This window comes from Carassius carassius, chromosome 18 (genome assembly GCF_963082965.1).
Source record: "Carassius carassius chromosome 18, fCarCar2.1, whole genome shotgun sequence".
Classification (NCBI taxonomy): domain Eukaryota; kingdom Metazoa; phylum Chordata; class Actinopteri; order Cypriniformes; family Cyprinidae; genus Carassius; species Carassius carassius.
The window spans coordinates 1,766,003-1,787,072 of NC_081772.1; the positions used below are offsets into that span (position 1 = coordinate 1,766,003).

The window sequence follows — 21,070 nt, forward strand, 5'->3', positions numbered from 1 at the left end:
GGTGTGAATGAGAAACTATTGCGTGCTCGCAAGAAACTATTGAGTGCTCGCTAGAAACTATTTAGTGCTCATGAGAAACAATTGCGTGTGAATGAGAAACTATTGCGTGCTCGCGAGAAACTATTGTGTGCACATAAGAAACTATTGCGTGCTTGCGAAAATATTGTGTGCACATAAGAAACTATTGCGTGCTTGCGAGAAACTATTGTGTGCACATAAGAAACTATTGCGTGCTCGCGAGAAACTATTGTGTGCACATAAGAAACTATTGCGTACTCGCGAGAAACTATTGCGCGCTTGCGAGAAACTATTGTGTGCACATGAGAAACTATTACGTGCTTGCGAAAATATTGTGTGCACATAAGAAACTATTGTGTGCTCGCGAGAAACTATTGTGTGCACATAAGAAACTATTGGGTGCTCGCGATAAACTATTGTGTGCACATGAGAAACTATTATGTGCTCGCGAGAAACTATTGTGTGCACATAAGAAACTATTGCGTGCTCGCGAGAAACTATTGTGTGCTCGCGAGAAACTGTGCGCACATAAGAAACTATTGCGTGCTCGCGAGAAACTATTATGTGCACATGAGAAACTATTACGTGCTTGCGAAAATATTGCATGCACATGAGAAACTATTGCGTGCTCGCGAGAAACTATTGCTAGCTCGCGAGAAACTATTGCGTGCTCGCGTGAAACTATTGCGTGCTTGTGAGAAACTATTGTGTATGCATGAGAAACTATTGTGTATGCATGAGAAACTATTGTGTGTGCATGAGAAATTATTACGTTTTTTACGAGAAACTATTGCATGCTATTGCGTGCGCGCGAGAAACTATTCCATGCTCGCGAGAAACTGTTGTGTGCACGCGAGAAACTATTGTGTGCACATGAGAAACTATTGCGTGCTCGCGAGAAACTATTGTGTGCACATGAGAAACAATTGTGTGCTCACGAAAATGTTGCATGCACATGAGAAAGTATTGCGTGCTCGCGAGAAACTATTACGTGCTCGCGAAAAACTACTGCGTGCTTGCGTGAAACTATTGCGTGCCCGTGGGAAACTATTGCATGCTCGTGAGAAACTATTGTGTGTGCATGAGAAACTATTGCGTTCTTACTAGAAACTATTGCATGCTATTACGTGCGCATGAGAAACTATTGCGTGCTTGCGAGAAACTATTGTGTGCTTGTGGGAAACTATTGAATGCTCGTGAGAAACTATTGTGTGTGCATGAGAAACTATTGCATGCTATTGCGTGCGCATGAGAAACTATTGCATGAGTGCGAGAAACTATTGCAGTTTCCGGTTGCGTTACTCTTTGCCATCTTACAAGAAGGAAGCAAAAGCATGGATGCGCTCAAATTAATTGAGATCTATTTTAAACTTGGCCTTCAATAAAGACATTTGTTTCTGTTCTTGCATTTGGACACAGATATGACATTTAAAACGCATTTTGAGGTCTAGACGCCTGTTTCGACGAAAAGAATACTCAAATGTCGAAGACGCTATTGGATTTATTCAGCATCAACTCCAAACCTCAGGCCAGCTCCACAGATACAGTTGAATGCATGCAAAGTGTAAAGAAAACAGATTGCATACTAGAAAATATGTTCGTTAAATAGACTCGCTGGAGTAGAATTTAAGAAAGCCTGACATCTCCATCGCTGTAACTATTTCGCAAGAGGACCGAATTACATCTGACATTGAGTCTTTTGATAAACTAAAGCCATATGGTATTTGCATAAACGGCTGTATTGACTGCTTTTCCGTGAAGATCATTTAGCTAAATGTGTTCACAACCAGCAGTGCATGCATAGAGTTTTTCATCTCTTTGTTCACTGACCTGAAGGACCGAGGATTTTTCGATGGGGGATTTTTGGATAAAAATCTCATCCTTTTCTGTTTCTCGGGAATTATCCAGGTGAGTTTTGTCTTAATTAAAGAGGTACCTTTTCCCTTCCACAAAATTCTCAGCACCATTTGCTTACGAAATATTACATTTCTTTTAAAAAGTCACTTTAATGTCGACCTAAATGAAATGTGGTGTTTATGGATATTGATGATCTAGAAACTAAATGACACTCCAAAATGCAAACCTTTGTATATATTTATTTATTTAATTGCAGGATGAATTGGATGAAACTGCACGTTCAAAAAAACGATGCCAAGCGTTAGACCCACTGTCATGTACTTATTCCCAGAGCTCACAGAACTACATGTCACCAGTGGACACAGGAGACCTACATCTGTGCAAGACAGAATGCACATTCGTTCATCTATACCTTGTGAAAGTGATGTCTACGACATTTGTAATTCTGTTATTACTGAGGCACAATTTGAGCTTCCAAAAAACTCCTATCAAGCAATAGACATATACTTGCATCTAAAGAATGCAACACTGACTTTATTGTAACCTGTGCTCAGGCTGAAAATAAATCGAGGGGTTGGTGGCATTTTTTTATTTACAGGATATCTGATGCACAAATGCAATGCTAAAGAAGTACTATGATACAATTCAAAAGGCTTGTATAGCAGTTTAAAGGTGCACTTTGTATTATGCAAATATTTAGGCAACGGTTTTCAGGAAAACTAATTCTCTCTGAAATACTTAATCTTATTGTTTGTTTAGGCAGGGTCCTTTCCTATTAGTCTTATTAAATTATGTCCTGTATTTGCCAATGTGTTTTCCAAATTCAGACTTTTTCTTCTTTGGAACACAAATGTTTAGCAGAATGTGCATTGAGCAGTTAATCAGCATCCTCTGTCACCTTTTTTCATACAATTGTTGTGAATGTTATCTGAGGCTGTCGATGCCTAATATTCTGTTAAACATTTGTGTTCCTCAAAAAAATAAAAAAGTCAGTCTTGTTCAGAAGAAGCACAAATAAAAACAGAATTGTGATTTTTCTATTTTTTTTTAACTTTCACTTTAAACTTGTATGCAGAAACTTTTTTTCTCCCTTTATTATAATTTAATAAGCATTATATGCACAGTGGGGGTAATTTTATTGATTATGATACTTAAATACAGATAATGCATTGCTGACATCTAACAATGATTACAAACATGGATACTCAAACCTAACATGTTTTTCTGCATTACAGTAAATTAAGGAAAGAAAAAATTGTCAAGGTGGCAAGTATATTAAATGGATTAAAATTACAGTGCGTAAGAAACTGTGTTTTTCCCCCATTAAAATTGAACAGAAAAATTTTATAAGACCTTTTGCCTGAAATGTATAAACCTGTTTGTGTATATAAAAAAAGTTTTGAATAATAAGCTCAACTCCCCTCAAACCAATCATGGTGAAATACAATGATTTACATTATCAGTCGTGATTGCAATGACACTTATGTTGATCTACAAGGAAACGTCAGCTATAAATACATTGGCAACGAAAGCATGCATATGGATTAATTATAGCCTAACTGTAACAATTAACCTTATCCTCTTATATTTTCTCAACTGAATCTTGAGAAATATTTTGTGGCCGCAAAAAAACAACAAAATCTTCCATGATGTGACCTAAACACTTTCACCTCCACATTATTAATGATGCTAATTCAAAATGCCTAAACCAGGAAATTGTGACAGCATGTGCATGCAAAAGTTTCTTGCGAGCACGTGAAAGTCTGTGTATTTTTTATCTTTGCAAAGGTCCCTTTTGGGGGGCACAGTTTGGAAAATATATATATTATTTTATTTTATTTTACAATTTAAAATGCAAAAAAATATATATATATATATATTAAGCAAATAAGATATATTAATATTCTCATATTTTATGTAAAAAAATAAAAATTTAAATACTCACATGAGATCCATTAAAAAGCCAGTTATTGTGATCTGTTATTGTTGCATTAAATTGGGGCTGTAATTTTTTTGATCTAATAAAACATTTTTAAAGAAGAAATATATTAAACAAAATAAGGTATATTGATATTGTAATTCTTCAGTGTGAAATTAAAAACCGAGAGCCATTAGTTCAGTGTTGCACATATATAATTTTTTTTATTGCAATTCAGAGGGAAAAAAACTTGAGCATCAGTTGAAATGAGAAATTTTGCACAAGTGCATGTTGTGATATAAACTAGTGTATTTCATACAGCTGTTGTGCATTTTGTATGGCGCTGCATCCTAAATGATGCACAATACATTTACACTCACACATTTAACAGGCGACCTACAACAGAGAAACAACAGCAATTTGTCAAAGAGCCAACAATATTCAGAATATACGGTGTCAGGTTTATTAGACGGCTACAGCTAGAAAACAGGAGAAACAAGAAGAAGAAATAGATGATTAAATTCTGATCTGGCTGTTCAGGATGACACAGATCTCACTGAAATTGAATTTCAAACCTCAAGTGCAGCCTGTGTTTCATGTTGCTGGATTGATGTGTGTGTGTGTGTGTGTGTGTGTGTGTAGGAAACTGACTCAGGAGGAGCTGGAGAAGCGTGAGAAGGAGACGAAGCTGTCGGAGGTGGACAGTAAAGCTCTTCTCTCTGACGAGGAGCTGAGGGCCTTGAAACAGAAGATCAAGGACATCGAGGAGGAGATGCAGCAGAACGAACGCTCTCTGAAAGCCGAGGTGAGAAACATTTACTGGACACAATCAGTGTGTTCTCATCTCATTCTCACCTCCATGCCTTTGCTTTCTAACAGGTGGCCATCCAGGAGAAGAAAGCCCATGAGAACTGGGTGAGTAATCAGCATGATTTGTCTGGTGATAATATAAGCTAATGCTGATATATTGTATTAATCATACCTACTTGTGTATGTCTTGTAGTTGAAAGCCCGCGCCTCTGAACGAACTCTGGTGGAGGAACGAAGAGAGTCGGCCGTCCTTCATCAGAAGTGAGTGTACTGTTCAAGTGCTGTATCCTTCGTATCAGTGCTGTTATTGAACGTGATGTTTCTGATGTTTGTGCTTTTGTAAAGGCTTGTGGAGTACAGAGATAAGATATCAGAGCTGGAGCAAAGTCTGTTCAAACTCAGCTCTGGAGCTCCAGAGCATCACATACGCCGAGGTGAGGAGCTTCTGTCCTCTCGTGCTCACTTCACACACACACACTTCACACACACACACACACACACACACACGAGCCACTTAATGACTGCAGCTGCTGCTGTCCACAGTTCATTTCACATGCTTTTGTCTTTGCATAATGTGCTGGTGTTGTTAACTAAAACTGTTAAAACATCCTTTTTGTTTTTATTAAAAAGAAAAAAAAGTACTGAAATAACTGAAGTAAAAATAAATGAAAGAAAACACAAACCTTTTTTTTTTTATAAACGTAAACTGACAAATGCGATGACAAAATCATATTTTAGACACAGGCATTCATTCTTTGATAAATGCAATGTTATTTTGTTGATAAAAAAAATACAATTATTTTCATTAATTGAAATAAAGCACAAACTAAATTAAATATAAATATTAGATATAGAAAATAGGTGACAAAATAACTCAAAATGAAATAAAATCATTCATGCAAAATAGAAAAACTAACAAATTATGATGAGAAATTCATTCAGTTTTGTATAATTCTATGTTGTTATTGTTTACTAAAACAAAAAATCTTAATTAAAATAAAATGTAAATATTAGATGAAAAAAAATTATAATAAGTACTAAAATAATTAAAACTTAATAAAAAAACATTAATGATAAATAGAAAATTGTTATTGTTAACCAAAACTATTGAAAAAAAATGGTTTTCATTAATTGAAAATAAAATTCAAATAAAATATAATTATTAGATAAAAACATAATAACTAGATAGAAAAAGTATTAAAAAACGGACAATGACAAAAGGATATTAAAAAATGACTAAAACTAAAATTAAAAATGAAAGCTAATTAAAAAAATAACTACATTAGATGTTGACTTGAAATGGAGATAATATCATTCATTCAAAATAGAAAAAACTAACAAATTATGATGACAAGTGCATTCAGTCTTGTAAAATGCCATGTAGTTATTGTTAACTAAAACTAAAAATCTTTATTAATTAAAACAAAATGAAAATATTAGATGAAAAAGTAACTATGAGTACTAAAATAACTAAAACTTAAAAAAATAATAATAACGATGAATAGAAATTTGTTATTGTTTACCAAAACGATTAAAAATCATTTTCATTAATTGAAAATAAAATTAAAGATAATTATTAAATAAAAACTTAATAGCAATATAGAAAATGTATATCCCGTATTTTTCGGACTATAAGTCACACCTAAGTATAAATCGCATCAGTCCAAAAATACGTCATGATGAGGAAAAAAACATATATAAGTCGCACTGGACTATAAGTCACATTTATTTAGAACCAAGAACCAAGAGAAAACATTACCGTCTCCAGCCACGAGAGGGCGCTCTGTTTTCAGTGTAGACTACAGGAGCACTGAGCAGCATAGAGCGCCCTCTGGCGGCTGGAGACGGTAATGTTTTCTCTTGGTTCATTTCTCTCGGTTCATGTCAAATTAATTTTGATAAATAAGTCGCACCTGACTATAAGTCGCAGGACCAGCCAAACTATGAAAAGAAATGCGACTTATAGTCCGGAAGTACTGTATTTTTTCTTTCAACTGACAATGACAAAGCATATTAAAAAAAATTAATAAAACTAAAATTAAAATGAAAGTTAATAAAGAAATAATTAAATATGCAGTTTTTAAAAGTACTCTTCATCATAGTATTTTTCCTCTTTTTTTTCTTTTTGATAATTTTGGGAGGCTTGTCAGACTCGGCGACAGTAACCGAGGGGCGGAGCTTAGCGCGGGGTTGATTGCTCTTACAGTACAGACAAAAAGTTTGGACACACCTTCTCATTCAAAGAGTTTTCTTTATTTTCATGACTATGAAAATTGTAGATTCACACTGAAGGCATCAAAACTATGAATTAACACATGTGGAATTATATACATAACAAAAAAGTGTAAAACAACTGAAAATATGTCATATTGTAGGTTCTTCAAAGTAGCCACCTTTTGCTTTGATTACTGCTTTGCACACTCTTGGCATTCTCTTGATGAGCTTCAAGAGGTAGTCGCCTGAAATGGTCTTCCAACAGTCTTGAAGGAGTTCCCAGAGAGATGCTTAGCACTTGTTGGCCCTTTTGCCTTCTGTCTGCGGTCCAGCTCACCCCTAAACCATCTGGATTGGGTTCAGGTCCGGTGACTGTGGAGGCCAGGTCATCTGGCGCAGCACCCCATCACTCTCCTTCTTGCTCAAATAGCCCTTGATGCCTTCAGTGTGACTCTACAATTTTCATAGTCATGAAAATAAAGAAAACTCTTTGAATGAGAAGGTGTGTCCAAACTTTTGGTCTGTACTGTATGTGTCCGGTTGTGTCATTGGCTCGTATTGTGTCTGATTGTGCTGGTTTGATCTGAGCAGGTGATTTGTTCGGGCCGTCTCCTGTGAGTGGGGGGGGCTCCCTCTCCTCCTCTAATGATAGAGGGTCCCGGACGCCCCCCGTCTGCACCTGCAGAGCGACGGGGCGAACCTTTCGGTGAGTCTTCCTCACCTTGACATCAACTTTATCCTCTCCTGATGTGTTTGCTCCTGAGCTCCAGCCTCTGATTTCAGTATAAAATGACTGATAACAGCTCCTTAATAATCACTTGTGACGTGTTCCAGGTCCACGACCCCTGTCTGACCCTCACGGACGCTTCTCAGACCTCGGACACCCGCTGCCATCCAGACCAGGTGTTTATGAGACCACCTGTTATAAAGCAGCAAGGAAGGCTGCGTCTATTTGATCAAAACTACAGTGAAAAATTCAAAATATTATTGCAATTAAAAAGAACGTGCGCAGCTGTATTTTCAGCATCATTACTCCAGTCTTCAGTGTCACACGATCTTTAGAAATCATTCTTATATGCTGATATGCTTTATTTTTATGATTATTATCAATGTTGAAAACAGGGCTGCTTCATATTTGTGTGGAGACCATGATACATTTTGTCTTTCAGGATTCTTTGAATAGAAAGTTCAAAATAAAAGCCTTATTTGAAATAGTATTTTGTAACATTATAAATGTCTTTACTGGCACTTTTAATCAATTTAATGCATTTTTGTCAAATAAATAAATTAATTTTATATATATATATATAAAAGAAAATGAGATGTAACCTTACCAACTAACTAAAATAAGTACCGAAATAACAAAAACTTAAATAAAAATAAATCAAAGCTAAATAGAAAAAATATACGAAAATATGACAATGGTAAAAAATTAATTTGAAATATAGCTTAAATAAAATATAAATGTAATAAAAAGCTTCAATGAAAATTAGAAAAGTGACTTCTAAACTAAAAATAAAACATTTAAATTTTTTGTTATTGTTTGATGAATAGAAAGTACAAAAGAATAGCATTTATTTGAAATATAATTTTTTTTTAATAAATGTGGACTTTATCAGATATGGTTTGCATTGCACAGTTTACGATCTACATCCGCTGTCTAAATGTGGTTTTGTCTGTTTTTCAGAAATGTTTCCTGCGATGACTTCATCTCCCTGTGCACGTGATGAACCGATGGTGAGGATCATGCTTTTCTCTTGAGATGTTAAGTACATTATGTCCAAATGTGAGCGAGGAGATCTCCAGTAAACGTCTGTAAGAAACAGTCATGCGTATCCAGATGTTGTTCTCCATTAAACGGCGCTGGGTGTGTTTGGGAGAATTACAGCATGTATAGGCCTGAAACATACTCTATACAAGTACATGAATGATTGATTGAAATGAAACACAACAAGACTTAAGTGTAACAAGCACGTTAAGTATGTGAAATTGAATTGAATGTAAAATGTAATTGCACAAATAATGCAGTTTCATCTCTGCATGTCCTGCAACATTTCGACTCATGCTTTTACACATTTTCATAACTTCTGACATTTTTGTGTGCACAAGTGTACAGCATTTCAGCCTAATTCTGCCATAATAAAAGCTTGAGGCTTTGAAATGTGAAAAGCGTAAATATTTAAAACATGTAAATATTTTAATATATTATAAAAGCTTGAGTATGCATTAATAATGTATTTGGAGAACAAAATCAGTCGCTAAATCATTAGGATATTAAGTAAGGATCGTATTCCATTAATATATTTTTTATTTCTTATGGTAAATATATCAAAACTTCATTTTTGATTAGTAATATGCATTGCTAAAAACTTCATTTGGACAACTTTAAAGGCGATTTTCTGAGTATTTAGATTTTTTTGCACCCTCAGATTCCAGATTTTCAAATAGTTGCATCTCAGACAAATATTGTCAGATCATAACAAACCACACGTCAACGGAAAGATGATTTATCAGCTTTTAATACATCTCAATTTTTTGGTTGTGTGGTCCAGGGGTCATATGATCAGCATTGCAACTTGTAGTGTAAAATACAACATTTCCATCAATCTTTATTTTATTTTACATCATACTTTTATTTTTATAATTTAAGTCAAGAATTATTATAATTATTATCAAAAAAGCGTGAAGCTTTGAAATTAGTATTGTAACTTTATATATTATCAAATATTCAGATTAATTTAATATTTGTTTAGTTATATTAAGTTATATAGAACTGATTATTATTAGGACTGTTATTGTTATTAATATATTTAATGTGGTTGGGTTCCTAAAACACCAGTGTGACCTGTAAACATCACCAGAGAACTGTGAGCATGCAAGAGAATGTTAAATTATTCAAATTAATTTTAAATCAAATTATTGAAATACCTAAAATCTCAGGGTGACTAATATTAATATGTCTTGATGTTCGGCTAACAGAAGGGTTTGTGAATCCCTGCACTTGTTCTTGTGTATAGTATGTTTCTGGCCTTGCAGTGGCTCAAGGATGTCTGCTTGGGTCGGTTAACAGGAATCTTTTTTCATAAACCTGTAGTTCTGCATCTTCTCCTCCAGCTCTCCAAGTCTCAGAGTCAGGGATCCTTCTTGCCGTCTCTGATCCGTGATTCTCCGGTTCCTCCACCAAAGTCGTACGGACCCCCAGTCATGCCTCCCAATGGACCGCCGCTCCCACCCATGATGATACGACCTCCCAATGACCTTCCGCCCATGATCCCACTCGAGCCGCGCTTCAGACCTCCACCCTTGGACTCGTACGGCCCTTCTCCTCCTCCCATCGGCCCGTTTGGACCCGTACCGACACCGTTTGGTAATCTTCATTACCTTTGAGTCTGCTTCTTGTAAGATTGGGACCATCGTACAATTACATTACATTTAGTCCCCAACCACCGGCTCGCAAGAAGGTTCTGTGACACTAGATATGACACGGTGTTATTTATTTATATTAATGATTGTTTTAGGGCTGCACGATTACTACAAAAAACGTAATTTTCGATTATTTCCTTGAAATTGTGATTATCGCAATTTACATGGAATGATGTTTATAGCATTGTGTGATGCAACTGCACGAGCTGAAAACACTCTAACTGAAAAACCTTTGATGTTGGCAATGTAATGTGAATTTAACCCTTTTTTTGCACATAATATATGCCTACATGCTTGCTTTATTTGTTTAATCCATATACAAAATACCAAGATATATAGGCTACTGTATACCCCAAATCAGCCCAAAAGTACAGAGATATGAACTTTGGCTCATATTGTCCAGCCCTATACAGAAGGTTTAATTAAAGTGTACTGGAGTTTTTTTTTTCAAGTAACATTAAAAAAAAACTAAAGAGCAAAATTAACTAAACATTTACGGTAAACAGTAAAAAACTGTAAAACTGTTCACCCGCTCACCCACAAATAATTCCAAGGTTGGCAGGTTTGTTAAAGTGATCATGCCACGTTAAAGAGCAAAAACACAAATACTGTTTGTATTACTAAATTGACAATTCAAAAGTTAAACATCACTGTTTTGATTAAGGACTTTGGATATTTATTTGCAGTTCACTGCTTGCTGAAATCTTCATCAGGACGAGGGCCACCGTTGGGATCGCTCCCCCCTCCTCCTCTCGGACCACGGGACGTCCCTCCAGAATTCTTCCCCCCTCGCCCCTTCCCCCCCGGAGCCATGGTCCCGCCTCTATACGGTGGGCGTGGCTTCCCGGGACCCCCTCCACTGATCCCCCAGCGCTCCAGAGACAGCGAGGGGAACGTCACACCAGCCAACGGGGCGCCAACAGACACGTCCCATCAGAACGACGAACCTTGACACGAGAAACTGATTCTGTTCAGGGTTTACCCATCAAAATCAGGTTTGGCTAGAAAAACAAAAATAACAACACATTTGTGACAGAAATAATGAGGGTTTTGATTTTATACGTTAGCAAACCTTTCCTATGGAAATAGTTTGATTTAATATGCATTACTTTTTTTGTGGTTAAATTTTAATCTCTACCACTCGACCCAGTGCTGATGCATTCTGGGATGTCGAGCCGATATTCAGGCACGTCGTGAAGCCATTTCCTCATTCCTTTAATGTGAGAGAACATGTTTTTATGCCTTTTCACTATTTTTGAACAACCATATTACTGTTCGGCCGCTTTTAATCGCTTGATTCGCCAACTCTCGTGATTCTTCGCCTCGCATGTGTTTATTTTAACGTTTGATTCGTCGTGCATCTGCTCTTATGATTTCTTTTTCCTAGCGGAAAGGCACATTTGATGTCATATTGACAGAGTATTTGTACATTTCTTTCAGCTGCGTATATAATAAAATATTCTCACAAATCAGAGACGATAGAAACAGACGAACGTCTCTGTGTTTGTACATCCGAGCTTTCATACAGCCAACAGGTGTGTATTAATGGATGTTGCATGACATTTAACCTGAGCAGAATTAATTTTTAACAAACCTTCACGCAAGAATGATTTTACATGCAAGTGCCACACATTCATTGCAAAAGATTAATTGAATTGCAATAAATTATAAATAAATAAATAAAACGATTCGCTCAATTTCATTCCCAGAAAACCTTCTTGTGTTTTTTGAATGAGGCACATGAATGATGTTCTCTTTGTTTTTTCATGCAATGCTTTAGGAAACAGAATATAAAAATGCTCCAATACTCAAAATCCATAATCGTTTTTGTTTTTATTTTTTCTTTGCATATACTGTTTTTGTTTATTTAGAGTAAATTATTTTAGCAAGTGTGTTGAGAGGATGTATCATGTGCACGCAGTAAGAGGGAAGAAACGGTTTTAAAAATATGTGGCATTAATTTGACGGGAATGTATGAGTTAAATAAAGCTTATTTTGGTCCTGTAGTTTTGATGAATGTGTTTACTGGCAAATCCACCATCATTCGTCTCAAAATCTTTCAACTAGAACTCCCATGAGGAGCCAGTGATTTTGCTCTGGACTTATTAATACAGGACATTTGCATTAAACAATTAATCATGCCAGCATTTCCCCTTTAAGAGGATTTAGGTACTTATCACTTGCTGTGCTGAAAATCCTTTCCTTATGGTTTTCCTGGTCAAATATGACCGGCCTTTTAAGTAAAAAAAAGCATTACGTGTGGATCATTTTGGCAGTGTTCACGCAGAAACTGAAGTGCATGAGCTCACATCAATCTATTATCAGTCAGTTCTTAAATGAAATACAAAACCTGTGCTAATTAAAAGAAGACAGTCCAGTATTTGGTAATATGTGTCCCTGAAGCACAAAAGCAGTCTGAAGTCTCTGGGCTATATTTGCAGCAATAGCCAACAAAACATTGAATGGGAAAAATTAAAGATTTTTGTTTTATTCCAAAAATAATTATGATATTAAGTAAAGATCATGTTCCATGAAGATATTTTGTAAATTTCCAACCGTAAATATATTGAAACTTTATTTTTGATTCGTAATATGCATTGCTAAGAACTCATTTAGACTATTTTAATTGGTGATTTTCTCAGTATTTTGATTTTTTTTTTTTTTTTGCTTCCTCAGATTCAAGATTTTTAAATAGTTGAATCTCAGCCAAATATTATCTGATCCAAACAAACAATACATCAATGAAAAGATTAATTCAGCTTTCAGATGATTCAATTTTAATTTTATAGTATAAGCCATTTTTAGTGGGTCATTTTTGACCTGGAACACTTGTAAAAGTTGTAAAAAGGTACAAAAATTATCAAATTTTTTGGCAAGTTGTGATACCCTGTGTGAGAAAAGTCGATAAGTCGCTGTCTAGTTAATTTTTGTAACATTAACTTTAGCATCCTACCAGAATAAGACATGCTTAAAAATATCTGAATGTGGTGGCTTTAGATGCCATCAAACTTTTAGAAATGTTTTTTTTTAAAATGTTAAAATAATAGATGTAGTGTTGCAAACGAAGTATTATGTGAGTTTGATTCTCTACACCTGTGTCCACTAAAACACCAGCTAGTTCTAAGAAAACATTTTATTTAATGCAATTAAACGTGCACTTGTTTTAAGTGAACCTTGCGTCTCAACGTCTTTAAACAGCAAACTGGCTCACATGGGATTTCACTCTGGACTAATGATGCACTTCCTATAATCCAAGAAATTCCAGGCAATTAATCAAGCAGAGATTGCCTGCATGTTCTCATTATGTCATATATGTATTTCAGACTGAAGTGTATTTATAAAATGTTCATGATTCAAGCAGCATCGTCATTTATTAGAAATGAGACATTCGAAAACGCTGTGTATTAATACAGGCAACGTCCATCAAACAACATGATGTATAAAGTCTTCAAAGAAATGCAATACTTTTTAACCATTTAGTTGATTCCGAGACTCCAACACTGACATCACATTAAATTAAACAGCCCGATGTGGGAAATATCTCCATTAATGTTTTGCTTTTTTTGGTAAATTCCTGTAATGAAAGAAGCAGTAAAAGTTATCCTAGCTAGTGACAACCTTCGGAAATCTTTTAGTATACTTGGTTAACACTGCTTGAGAAACTAATCCAGAAGTAAGTCATTTCCTCAATACTAACTTCATATGATTAAAAGTCTGTAAATATGAAATTATATGACCATATATGGTCAGAAGTTCACATTTAATAGCTTTTCTGATTCATTTGTGACCCTGGAGCACAAAACCTTAAAAAGTCTTAAGGGGCAATTTCTTGAAATTGAGATTTATGCATCATCTGAAAGCTGAATAAATCATCTTTCCATTGATGTATGGTTTAACTTTTTGAAAATCTGAAATCTGAGGGTGAAAAAAAAATCTAAATATTGAGAAAATCATCTTTAAAGTTGTTCAGATGAAATTCTTAGCAATGCATATTACTAATCTAAAATCAAGTTTTGATATATTTATGGTAGAGAATTAACAATATATCTTCATGGAACATGTTCTTTACCTAATATCCTAATGATTTTTAGCATAAAAGAAAAATCTGTCATTTTGACCCATACAATGTTTTTTTGGCTATTGCTACAAATATCCCCCAGAGACTTAAGACTGCTTGTATGCTCCCGGGTCACATTTAATTAAACTTCTGAATGATCTATTAAAGTGTACTGCAAAGTCATTAGGATTAGAGTATTATAGAATAATATTAACATTAAAAAGCAATAAACTTGTCTGTTAAACGACATTTATAAAGGTATAGTTCATTCAAAAGTTATTAACTCACCCTCATAGGATTCCAAATTTGTATATCGTTTTCCCCCCAGTATGCATAAACAAAAACAAACCAAAGATATATGTTCACATTCAATCGGTTTAAGAATTAACAAATCATAATCAAACAAATACTGGAGGTTTCCACTGAATAACAGTTTAATATTAATTCTGCAATGCTTTTGTATGGCTTAAGTAAACGTAGAACATAAAATGGATTGTTTTTATGATGCTTAATGGTGCTTTGCTTTTTTCGTCTTGACTTCAAAGACTATAAAATGAAATTTCATGAAAAGTAGACTTTCAAATAATAACCGCATACAGGTTTGGAAGATGAGGGCGAGCGGTTTCTTTAATGCAATAAAAATAACCAATGGGGAGCTGTGTTGTATCCAACTCATATCCATCCGTTTCCATCTGAACTCCATTTGTACACAATTCAGTTTTTGAAAAGGTTTTTCTCGAATGAAGCACCATGGAGAAATCAGGCTGTGTGCTAAACTTCAGACTGGAGATATGAAGAAAAGCATCTGATATTGCAAGGAATGTGTGAGATGTTGCACCAAACGTTTCTGAGAAATATAACCTCTGATGTCCGTCAGACCTTGGTTTAGTCTTTGTGCAAAGTCTGGTTGAGGTGCAGGTAGAGTGGTTTCTTTGTCAGGAGGTTGAGTTTTTTCCTCTTGAAGTCAGTTGGTTTCTTGTACCTAAAATCAGATTAATATGCAATAGATAAATACGATGAATTGATTAATTTAGGAGATGCAAGCAACTCTGAAGAACTCTGGTACTCACAGTTCTATAACAATGGGACCTGGTTTGATTTCATCCATTTCCATGAAAGCAAAACACTTAGTGCTTGTGAATCTTTTCTTGGGTTTATAGTGTTTGAATTCGAAGAAAATAGCTGTGCCTACAGAAGAGGCAAACGCAATAATGAACCACTGGAGTATATTTCATACAGCATCTCTTGAGTCTTAATGCAAGGTTGGGATGAGTTTGTTTCTTCGTCAGATTTGGAGAAATGTAGCAATGCATCTGACTGCAAGTGAATGGGTGCCGTCAGAATGAGAGTCCAAACAGCTGATAAAAACATCACAATAATCCACAGTCCATCAGTTAACATCTGGAGAAGACAAAAGATGAAACAAATCCAGCATTGAGACGCTTTTAACTTTAAACTGATACTATCAGATAAAATATGAGTCCATAATCCATAATAACACTTCCTCCAGTGAAAAAGTGCATCTCCTGTCGTCTCTCACATCAAAATCCAGACACAGATTTGTTTAGAGCTGTTTAAACACTGCTTGATCTGTGCAGATTTCTCTCCTGATTCAGACCAGAACACTTTTTCACTGGAGGAAGCGTTATTATTTTGGATTAAGGACTCATATTTTAGTCAGTTTAAAGTTAAAAACATCTTATGCTGGATTTGTTTTATCTTTTGTCTTCTCCAGATGTTATTGTGATGTTTTTATCAGCTGTTTGAACTCTCATTCTGACGGCACCCATTCACTTGCTGTGAGCAAGTGACGCAATGCTACATTTCTTCAAATCTAATGAAGAAACAAACTCATCTAGATCACAGATGGAGCAAATTTTCATTATTGGGTCAAATAATCCATTAAGAGCAAGACCTTTTGGTAGTTTTTCTACATGTTTCTGAATCTCCACGTCCACGCTGAAATGAATATACGTGTCCTCCTTCCGCGTGGCCACTGGCGTTTCCTGAACCGGGTTCAAGTCTATACCGTTCAGATCTGGAGGGTGAAAAGAAAAGATTGAAATGTAAGAAAAATGTCAAGACAGATCTGATATGAGGTTAACGAGTGCTGCAGAGTTCTACCTTTCACACTGACTGTAATGTACGGGTCAATGCACTGTCCTGCGTCTTTCAGACCGATCTTCTCTATCGTCAGCGTAAGTAAAGTCATTCCAGGCTCTGAGGGCAACCGTGGCAAAAGCATACCTGTCAAAGACATCAAACTTTCATTAAAACTGTGAAAAAGTAAGAATTTGTTTGCTTATTGATAAAAAAATGCATCAGTTTCTCTGAAAGTGGATTTCACTTTTGTAAGTTCATCTACTGTTTACTTATATCACATTTAATATTGCCATAACAGAGCTTGGGTTAGTACTGGTAAACTAAAACCATAAACAAATTAAGTGCAAAAAATTATTTTCTTACTCAGTATTTTTGTCTTGTTTTCCGGTCCAAAAATCTATAAACAATTTGTTTCTGGCATTGGGGTAAGAAAAATAATCTAATTCAGTGGTTTTCAACCCTAGTGGGTCGCGGTGGTATTGCAGGTGGGCCGCCAATTACTATTAAAAGAAACCATAATATTGCTCATATATGTAAAAATGTCTAAGTCATAACATTATAACACCATTTCATATATATACAATTAAATAAATAAAAATATATTAAACTGATACTATGCTTCCACTATTCGAGCTCGCTGATTGGTTTAAGCATAATAATAATAAGAATAAACCAACAATTTATCTTAGATATTTTTGGTGCATATGCTACAGAACAACAAATTCAAACATGCATAAACGGCTGTCAACATGTTTCCTCCTGACTGCTTGCTCCGCTGACTGTCTACCCGCTGCCGAGCTCTGCCTGGATCTGGGTTTCCCGTTTTGCTGAGCGGTGCCAGCCCGAGTAATTTTCTGTTCATCTCCAGTTCATTCTAGGGCTGTGTGATTAATCGAAATAGTCATAAAATCACGATTTGAGCGTGCGCGATTTCTAAATCGCTTTATAGCACCATTTTCCGCGGCCCTGACCTCCCGCAGTATGCTATCCGATCCAATCAGAATGCTGCGCTCCTAGCGCGAGAACAGAAAAGACTGGGCATATGCCTAACTCCAGGTTCACACACTGTCTGTGATGCGCCTTTTTTCCGAGTCCATGTTAACGGATCAGAGCGTTCACACTGCACACAGTAAAAGGCTAGAAATAAAAATGTGCGCAAATAATGAATATCTAGCACATGAGCATATATAGAGTTGTGTGTGCACAGGACGCAGTTTAAGTGAGAGGAGACACGTTTTAAGTGCACACACTCTCTCCGGGCGAGAGCAGCGTGTATCGGAGCATGCGCGTCTGGTTTTGTGACAAAGCAAAGGAAATCTGCGTGTGAGCTGAGAGATTCGCGCTCGCACATTATTTTAAAATGCTTTCGCGTTACAATAATGCGCTCTCGCTGCTGACCGCATACACCTACTGCATACGCACTGCAGACGGAGTGTACGTGTGAACCTGTATAATGTATAACAAATCTGTTTCAACACCTGAGGCACCGCTACAATGAATGAGCTCTATGAACAATGCATGGCAAAAAAAAGAAAAAAAGTCCTTGTACACGGGATTTATTTATATATATATATATATATATATTTTGCCATGAGTCTATAAAGTTTGTTACACCTTTACTATAATAAAGCTCTAATTGGTTTTCTTTTGGAAATATGTTTCAAATTCATCCTGAATGCATTTATGACTGTAAAACATATGTGTGTGTCAAAATTGTGATTAAAATCGAAATCACAAAATTTATCAAAGAGATCTCTATAGTTTTTTTTTTTGTCCATATCGCACAACCCTAGTTCGTTCAATAAATACAGTTAACAATCTAGTTTCTGAGTTATGAGTTATTAACCCAACAATAGCGGGATCAGTTAATTTTTTTGCAGTGGGCCGCGCAACATTAAAATGAAGTATATCAATGATACTAAAATAACACTGAACAAAACCTAGACTTTGACAATCTTTGAAGAAAATGGAAAAATATATATATATTTTTATAAGGTTGTAAAATCATATTTAAGGCTGATCATATCCATAACAAGATGTGCATCAAAGTAAGTCCTTCGTGCACTATGTAGTGAATGACCTGGAACCCTTGAAGGGAATGATGGAGTTGAACCTGCACCAGTCCCAGCGTCCAGCTCCTCCTCCAGCTCCAGGTTCTCCTCTTCACCCGGCGCAAGAATCCTCCTAAAACACCCAGAATCAGATCAATCACTGCAGCGGAAATAAAAAACGTGGAACAAAGTATCTTCAAAAGTTTGAGATGTAATACTGTGCATATATTCATCAATTATAGCATAATCTTATAAATGGAACGCTGGTTGACCAATCAGCATCCAGGACCGGAACTATCTGTTCTATAAATAAACATCAAAGAAATACCTCAAAGGCACTGGTTGGACATCAAAAGGAAAACCTTTGTTGTAAGTCAGAATGTTCTTAATAACTGTGGAGAAATAGAAGTGATAGATATATATAGGTTTAACATGAATTAATTTTTTTTTTTTTATTGGAACAGTTTACTGAACCTTTAGACTAAATATAAACAAGTTTGCATGTGTGTTTTGTATCATTTGTGATACATCAGGCTTTTATGACTCATAGTGAGAATATTTCAATTCCAAAAGGGTCATCTTGGCCCTAAATATAACAACAGCAGCCTTTATAGGGTTAAAATCATTCATATTCACATATATGATGTACATACTGGGCTCCAGTTTTTTCAAGTCTTCTAACTTGAACTCCTCTCGAGATTGTGTGCACTGCCGAAGAAAACCAGCAGAATCACAGTTGCAGCACTGAGAATTCTTCTCAACCATTAACAATCATAGAAATAGATTTTAACATTTCCTGAAGGAGCTGTAAGTGATTAACTTATTATTTCATAATAATACTAACATGTAAGGACGCACTTCGCATTTCAAGGCATGTTGCAAACTTTCCAAGGGTTTTCTGGAAAATAAATGAATGAAATTATGCATATTAATGTTGTGAGATAACAGAGGAAGAAAAAGACCAAACATCTAAATAATGAATATATTTTAAATATTTTAACATCAATTCTGAAAAAAGAAAAAAAAAAGATTGACAGCTGTCATCATCTCTGGGAAACACACACCTTCTGCTCCTCTGTGAAATCATGTGAGTTTGAAGACTGCACTTCTTTCTGAAGTTGCCTCGCGAGTCTGATGAAACATCACAAAAACTGGTTACAAACCACTGAATGTCTTTTTCATTTCTACATGGAAATATATGTTCATAGATCATGATGAGGGAATAAACCACGCCACAAGACTTCAATCTGAAGAATTAAAACAACATAAATGAAAACTTTGTTTCCAGACACATTTGCCATCCAGCTAAGAGATGAATTATACTGTAAGTGTCTAAATAATAAAAGTCAGTGTCTTTATGAACATTACTGCAGTTGTTGACACTGTGTTCTACGCACAAATGCACAGCATTTGAAGAACGGAGTTGCGTCTTATTGACCTAAATGGCACGAGTTCAGATTGAGACTGGAGGGTGTGGCGCGCGACGTAATGCAAACAGGCTGTCAAACACTCAACACTTACTTATTTACTCACCGCATCTTGTGCATCACATTGAACAATGCAAGAACACGCGCATCTGTTTTTAAATTGCAACTTTGTGTAATTGCAATGCATCACTTGTCATTTAAGTTCTATGTGTATTGCTTTTAGAAAGAAAAATTGTGCTCCTCGTTTTTTAACCAGCTCTGGTCGCCAAATATCTCTGCTTATTTTGAACACATACGCAACTTACATCTGATACTCATCGATGGCTTCCACCAGCTGCCCCCAAGAATCAAAGTCAGTGCCCTTTTTAAAACTCGCATGCCATTTCTGGACGGTTTTGGTGACATCTGACATCTTCTCCGGTTAAAGTTACGCGAAAGCTCCGGGATCTGGCATCGCTGGGGAAGTTTATTCTTCAGCACCGCATTGCTGCGCACCGCCGGGAAACGCAGTGGGCTCCGGATGCTCCAGTGGCACCGTCACACACCGACACAGGCTTGACGCGAGTGCAACCGGACTATCTGCGACTGCGCCGGAAAGAGAGGTTTTCAAAATAAAAGTCCCAATATGCGCTCAAGAATAAAGAAGACGTGAGTAACCTTATAAGAATTCAAGAGAACGCGGTATATAAATAACATTTTCTTGTATCAATAATAATGTGTGATTATTCACATCCAATGATACTTGTATCACACTGATCATTAATAGCACTTCAAATCATTTAATGAAACAACTACATAAATAAATCCTGTAATGTAATGTAAATTTTTTTAACTATTTATATATAGCTAATTAAGTATAATAATAAGATATTTAATTTCAGCTCGATGCCAAGGCAATATTTATCAATTAAAAATAAAACTTTATGGAAGCATTAAAAAAAGAAAAACTAATAAAAACGACAAAATTTTAACTAAATCGAAAAGCCGTTTAATAATAATAAAAAAACATTAATAATTTACACTTTCTCTAATAATGTATATCTCTACACTAGGCAGCAAGCTCTAATAAGTGAATTGGTTGATTTGTGGATATAATGTTTTTTTTCTCTATTTTTTTTCATTCTGGATTATGTAAATCGTCGTTTTCTGTTAATACACACACACACACACACATATATATACATATATATAT

The 21,070-nt window shown here is 35.6% G+C and overlaps 2 protein-coding genes across 2 annotated transcripts in view; one reads left to right on the forward strand and one right to left on the reverse strand.

The window, feature by feature from the left end:
- The window catches only part of mia3 (MIA SH3 domain ER export factor 3), a 32,544-nt gene extending 21,033 nt beyond the window's left edge, over positions 1–11,511 (forward strand). Inside the window, 10 exon segments of the mRNA XM_059498144.1 lie at positions 4,436–4,598; positions 4,673–4,708; positions 4,797–4,864; positions 4,949–5,037; positions 7,409–7,437; positions 7,439–7,523; positions 7,652–7,720; positions 8,505–8,554; positions 9,932–10,184; positions 10,954–11,511. Of these exon segments, the coding sequence (XP_059354127.1) occupies positions 4,436–4,598; positions 4,673–4,708; positions 4,797–4,864; positions 4,949–5,037; positions 7,409–7,437; positions 7,439–7,523; positions 7,652–7,720; positions 8,505–8,554; positions 9,932–10,184; positions 10,954–11,192 (1,081 nt within the window). The 3' untranslated portion in view covers positions 11,193–11,511.
- Positions 11,512–14,840: 3,329 nt separating this feature from the next.
- On the reverse strand, positions 14,841–20,463 carry aida (axin interactor, dorsalization associated). Its single transcript, XM_059498145.1, has 10 exons — positions 20,184–20,463; positions 19,516–19,582; positions 19,296–19,349; positions 19,105–19,159; positions 18,780–18,843; positions 18,481–18,584; positions 16,422–16,544; positions 16,213–16,335; positions 15,368–15,485; positions 14,841–15,279 (listed from the first exon to the last, which is right to left on the reverse strand). The coding sequence occupies exons 1-10, from the start codon at positions 20,288–20,290 to the stop codon at positions 15,183–15,185; spliced, it is 912 nt and encodes a 303-aa protein (XP_059354128.1). The 5' UTR covers positions 20,291–20,463; the 3' UTR covers positions 14,841–15,182.
- Positions 20,464–21,070: the final 607 nt, after the last annotated feature.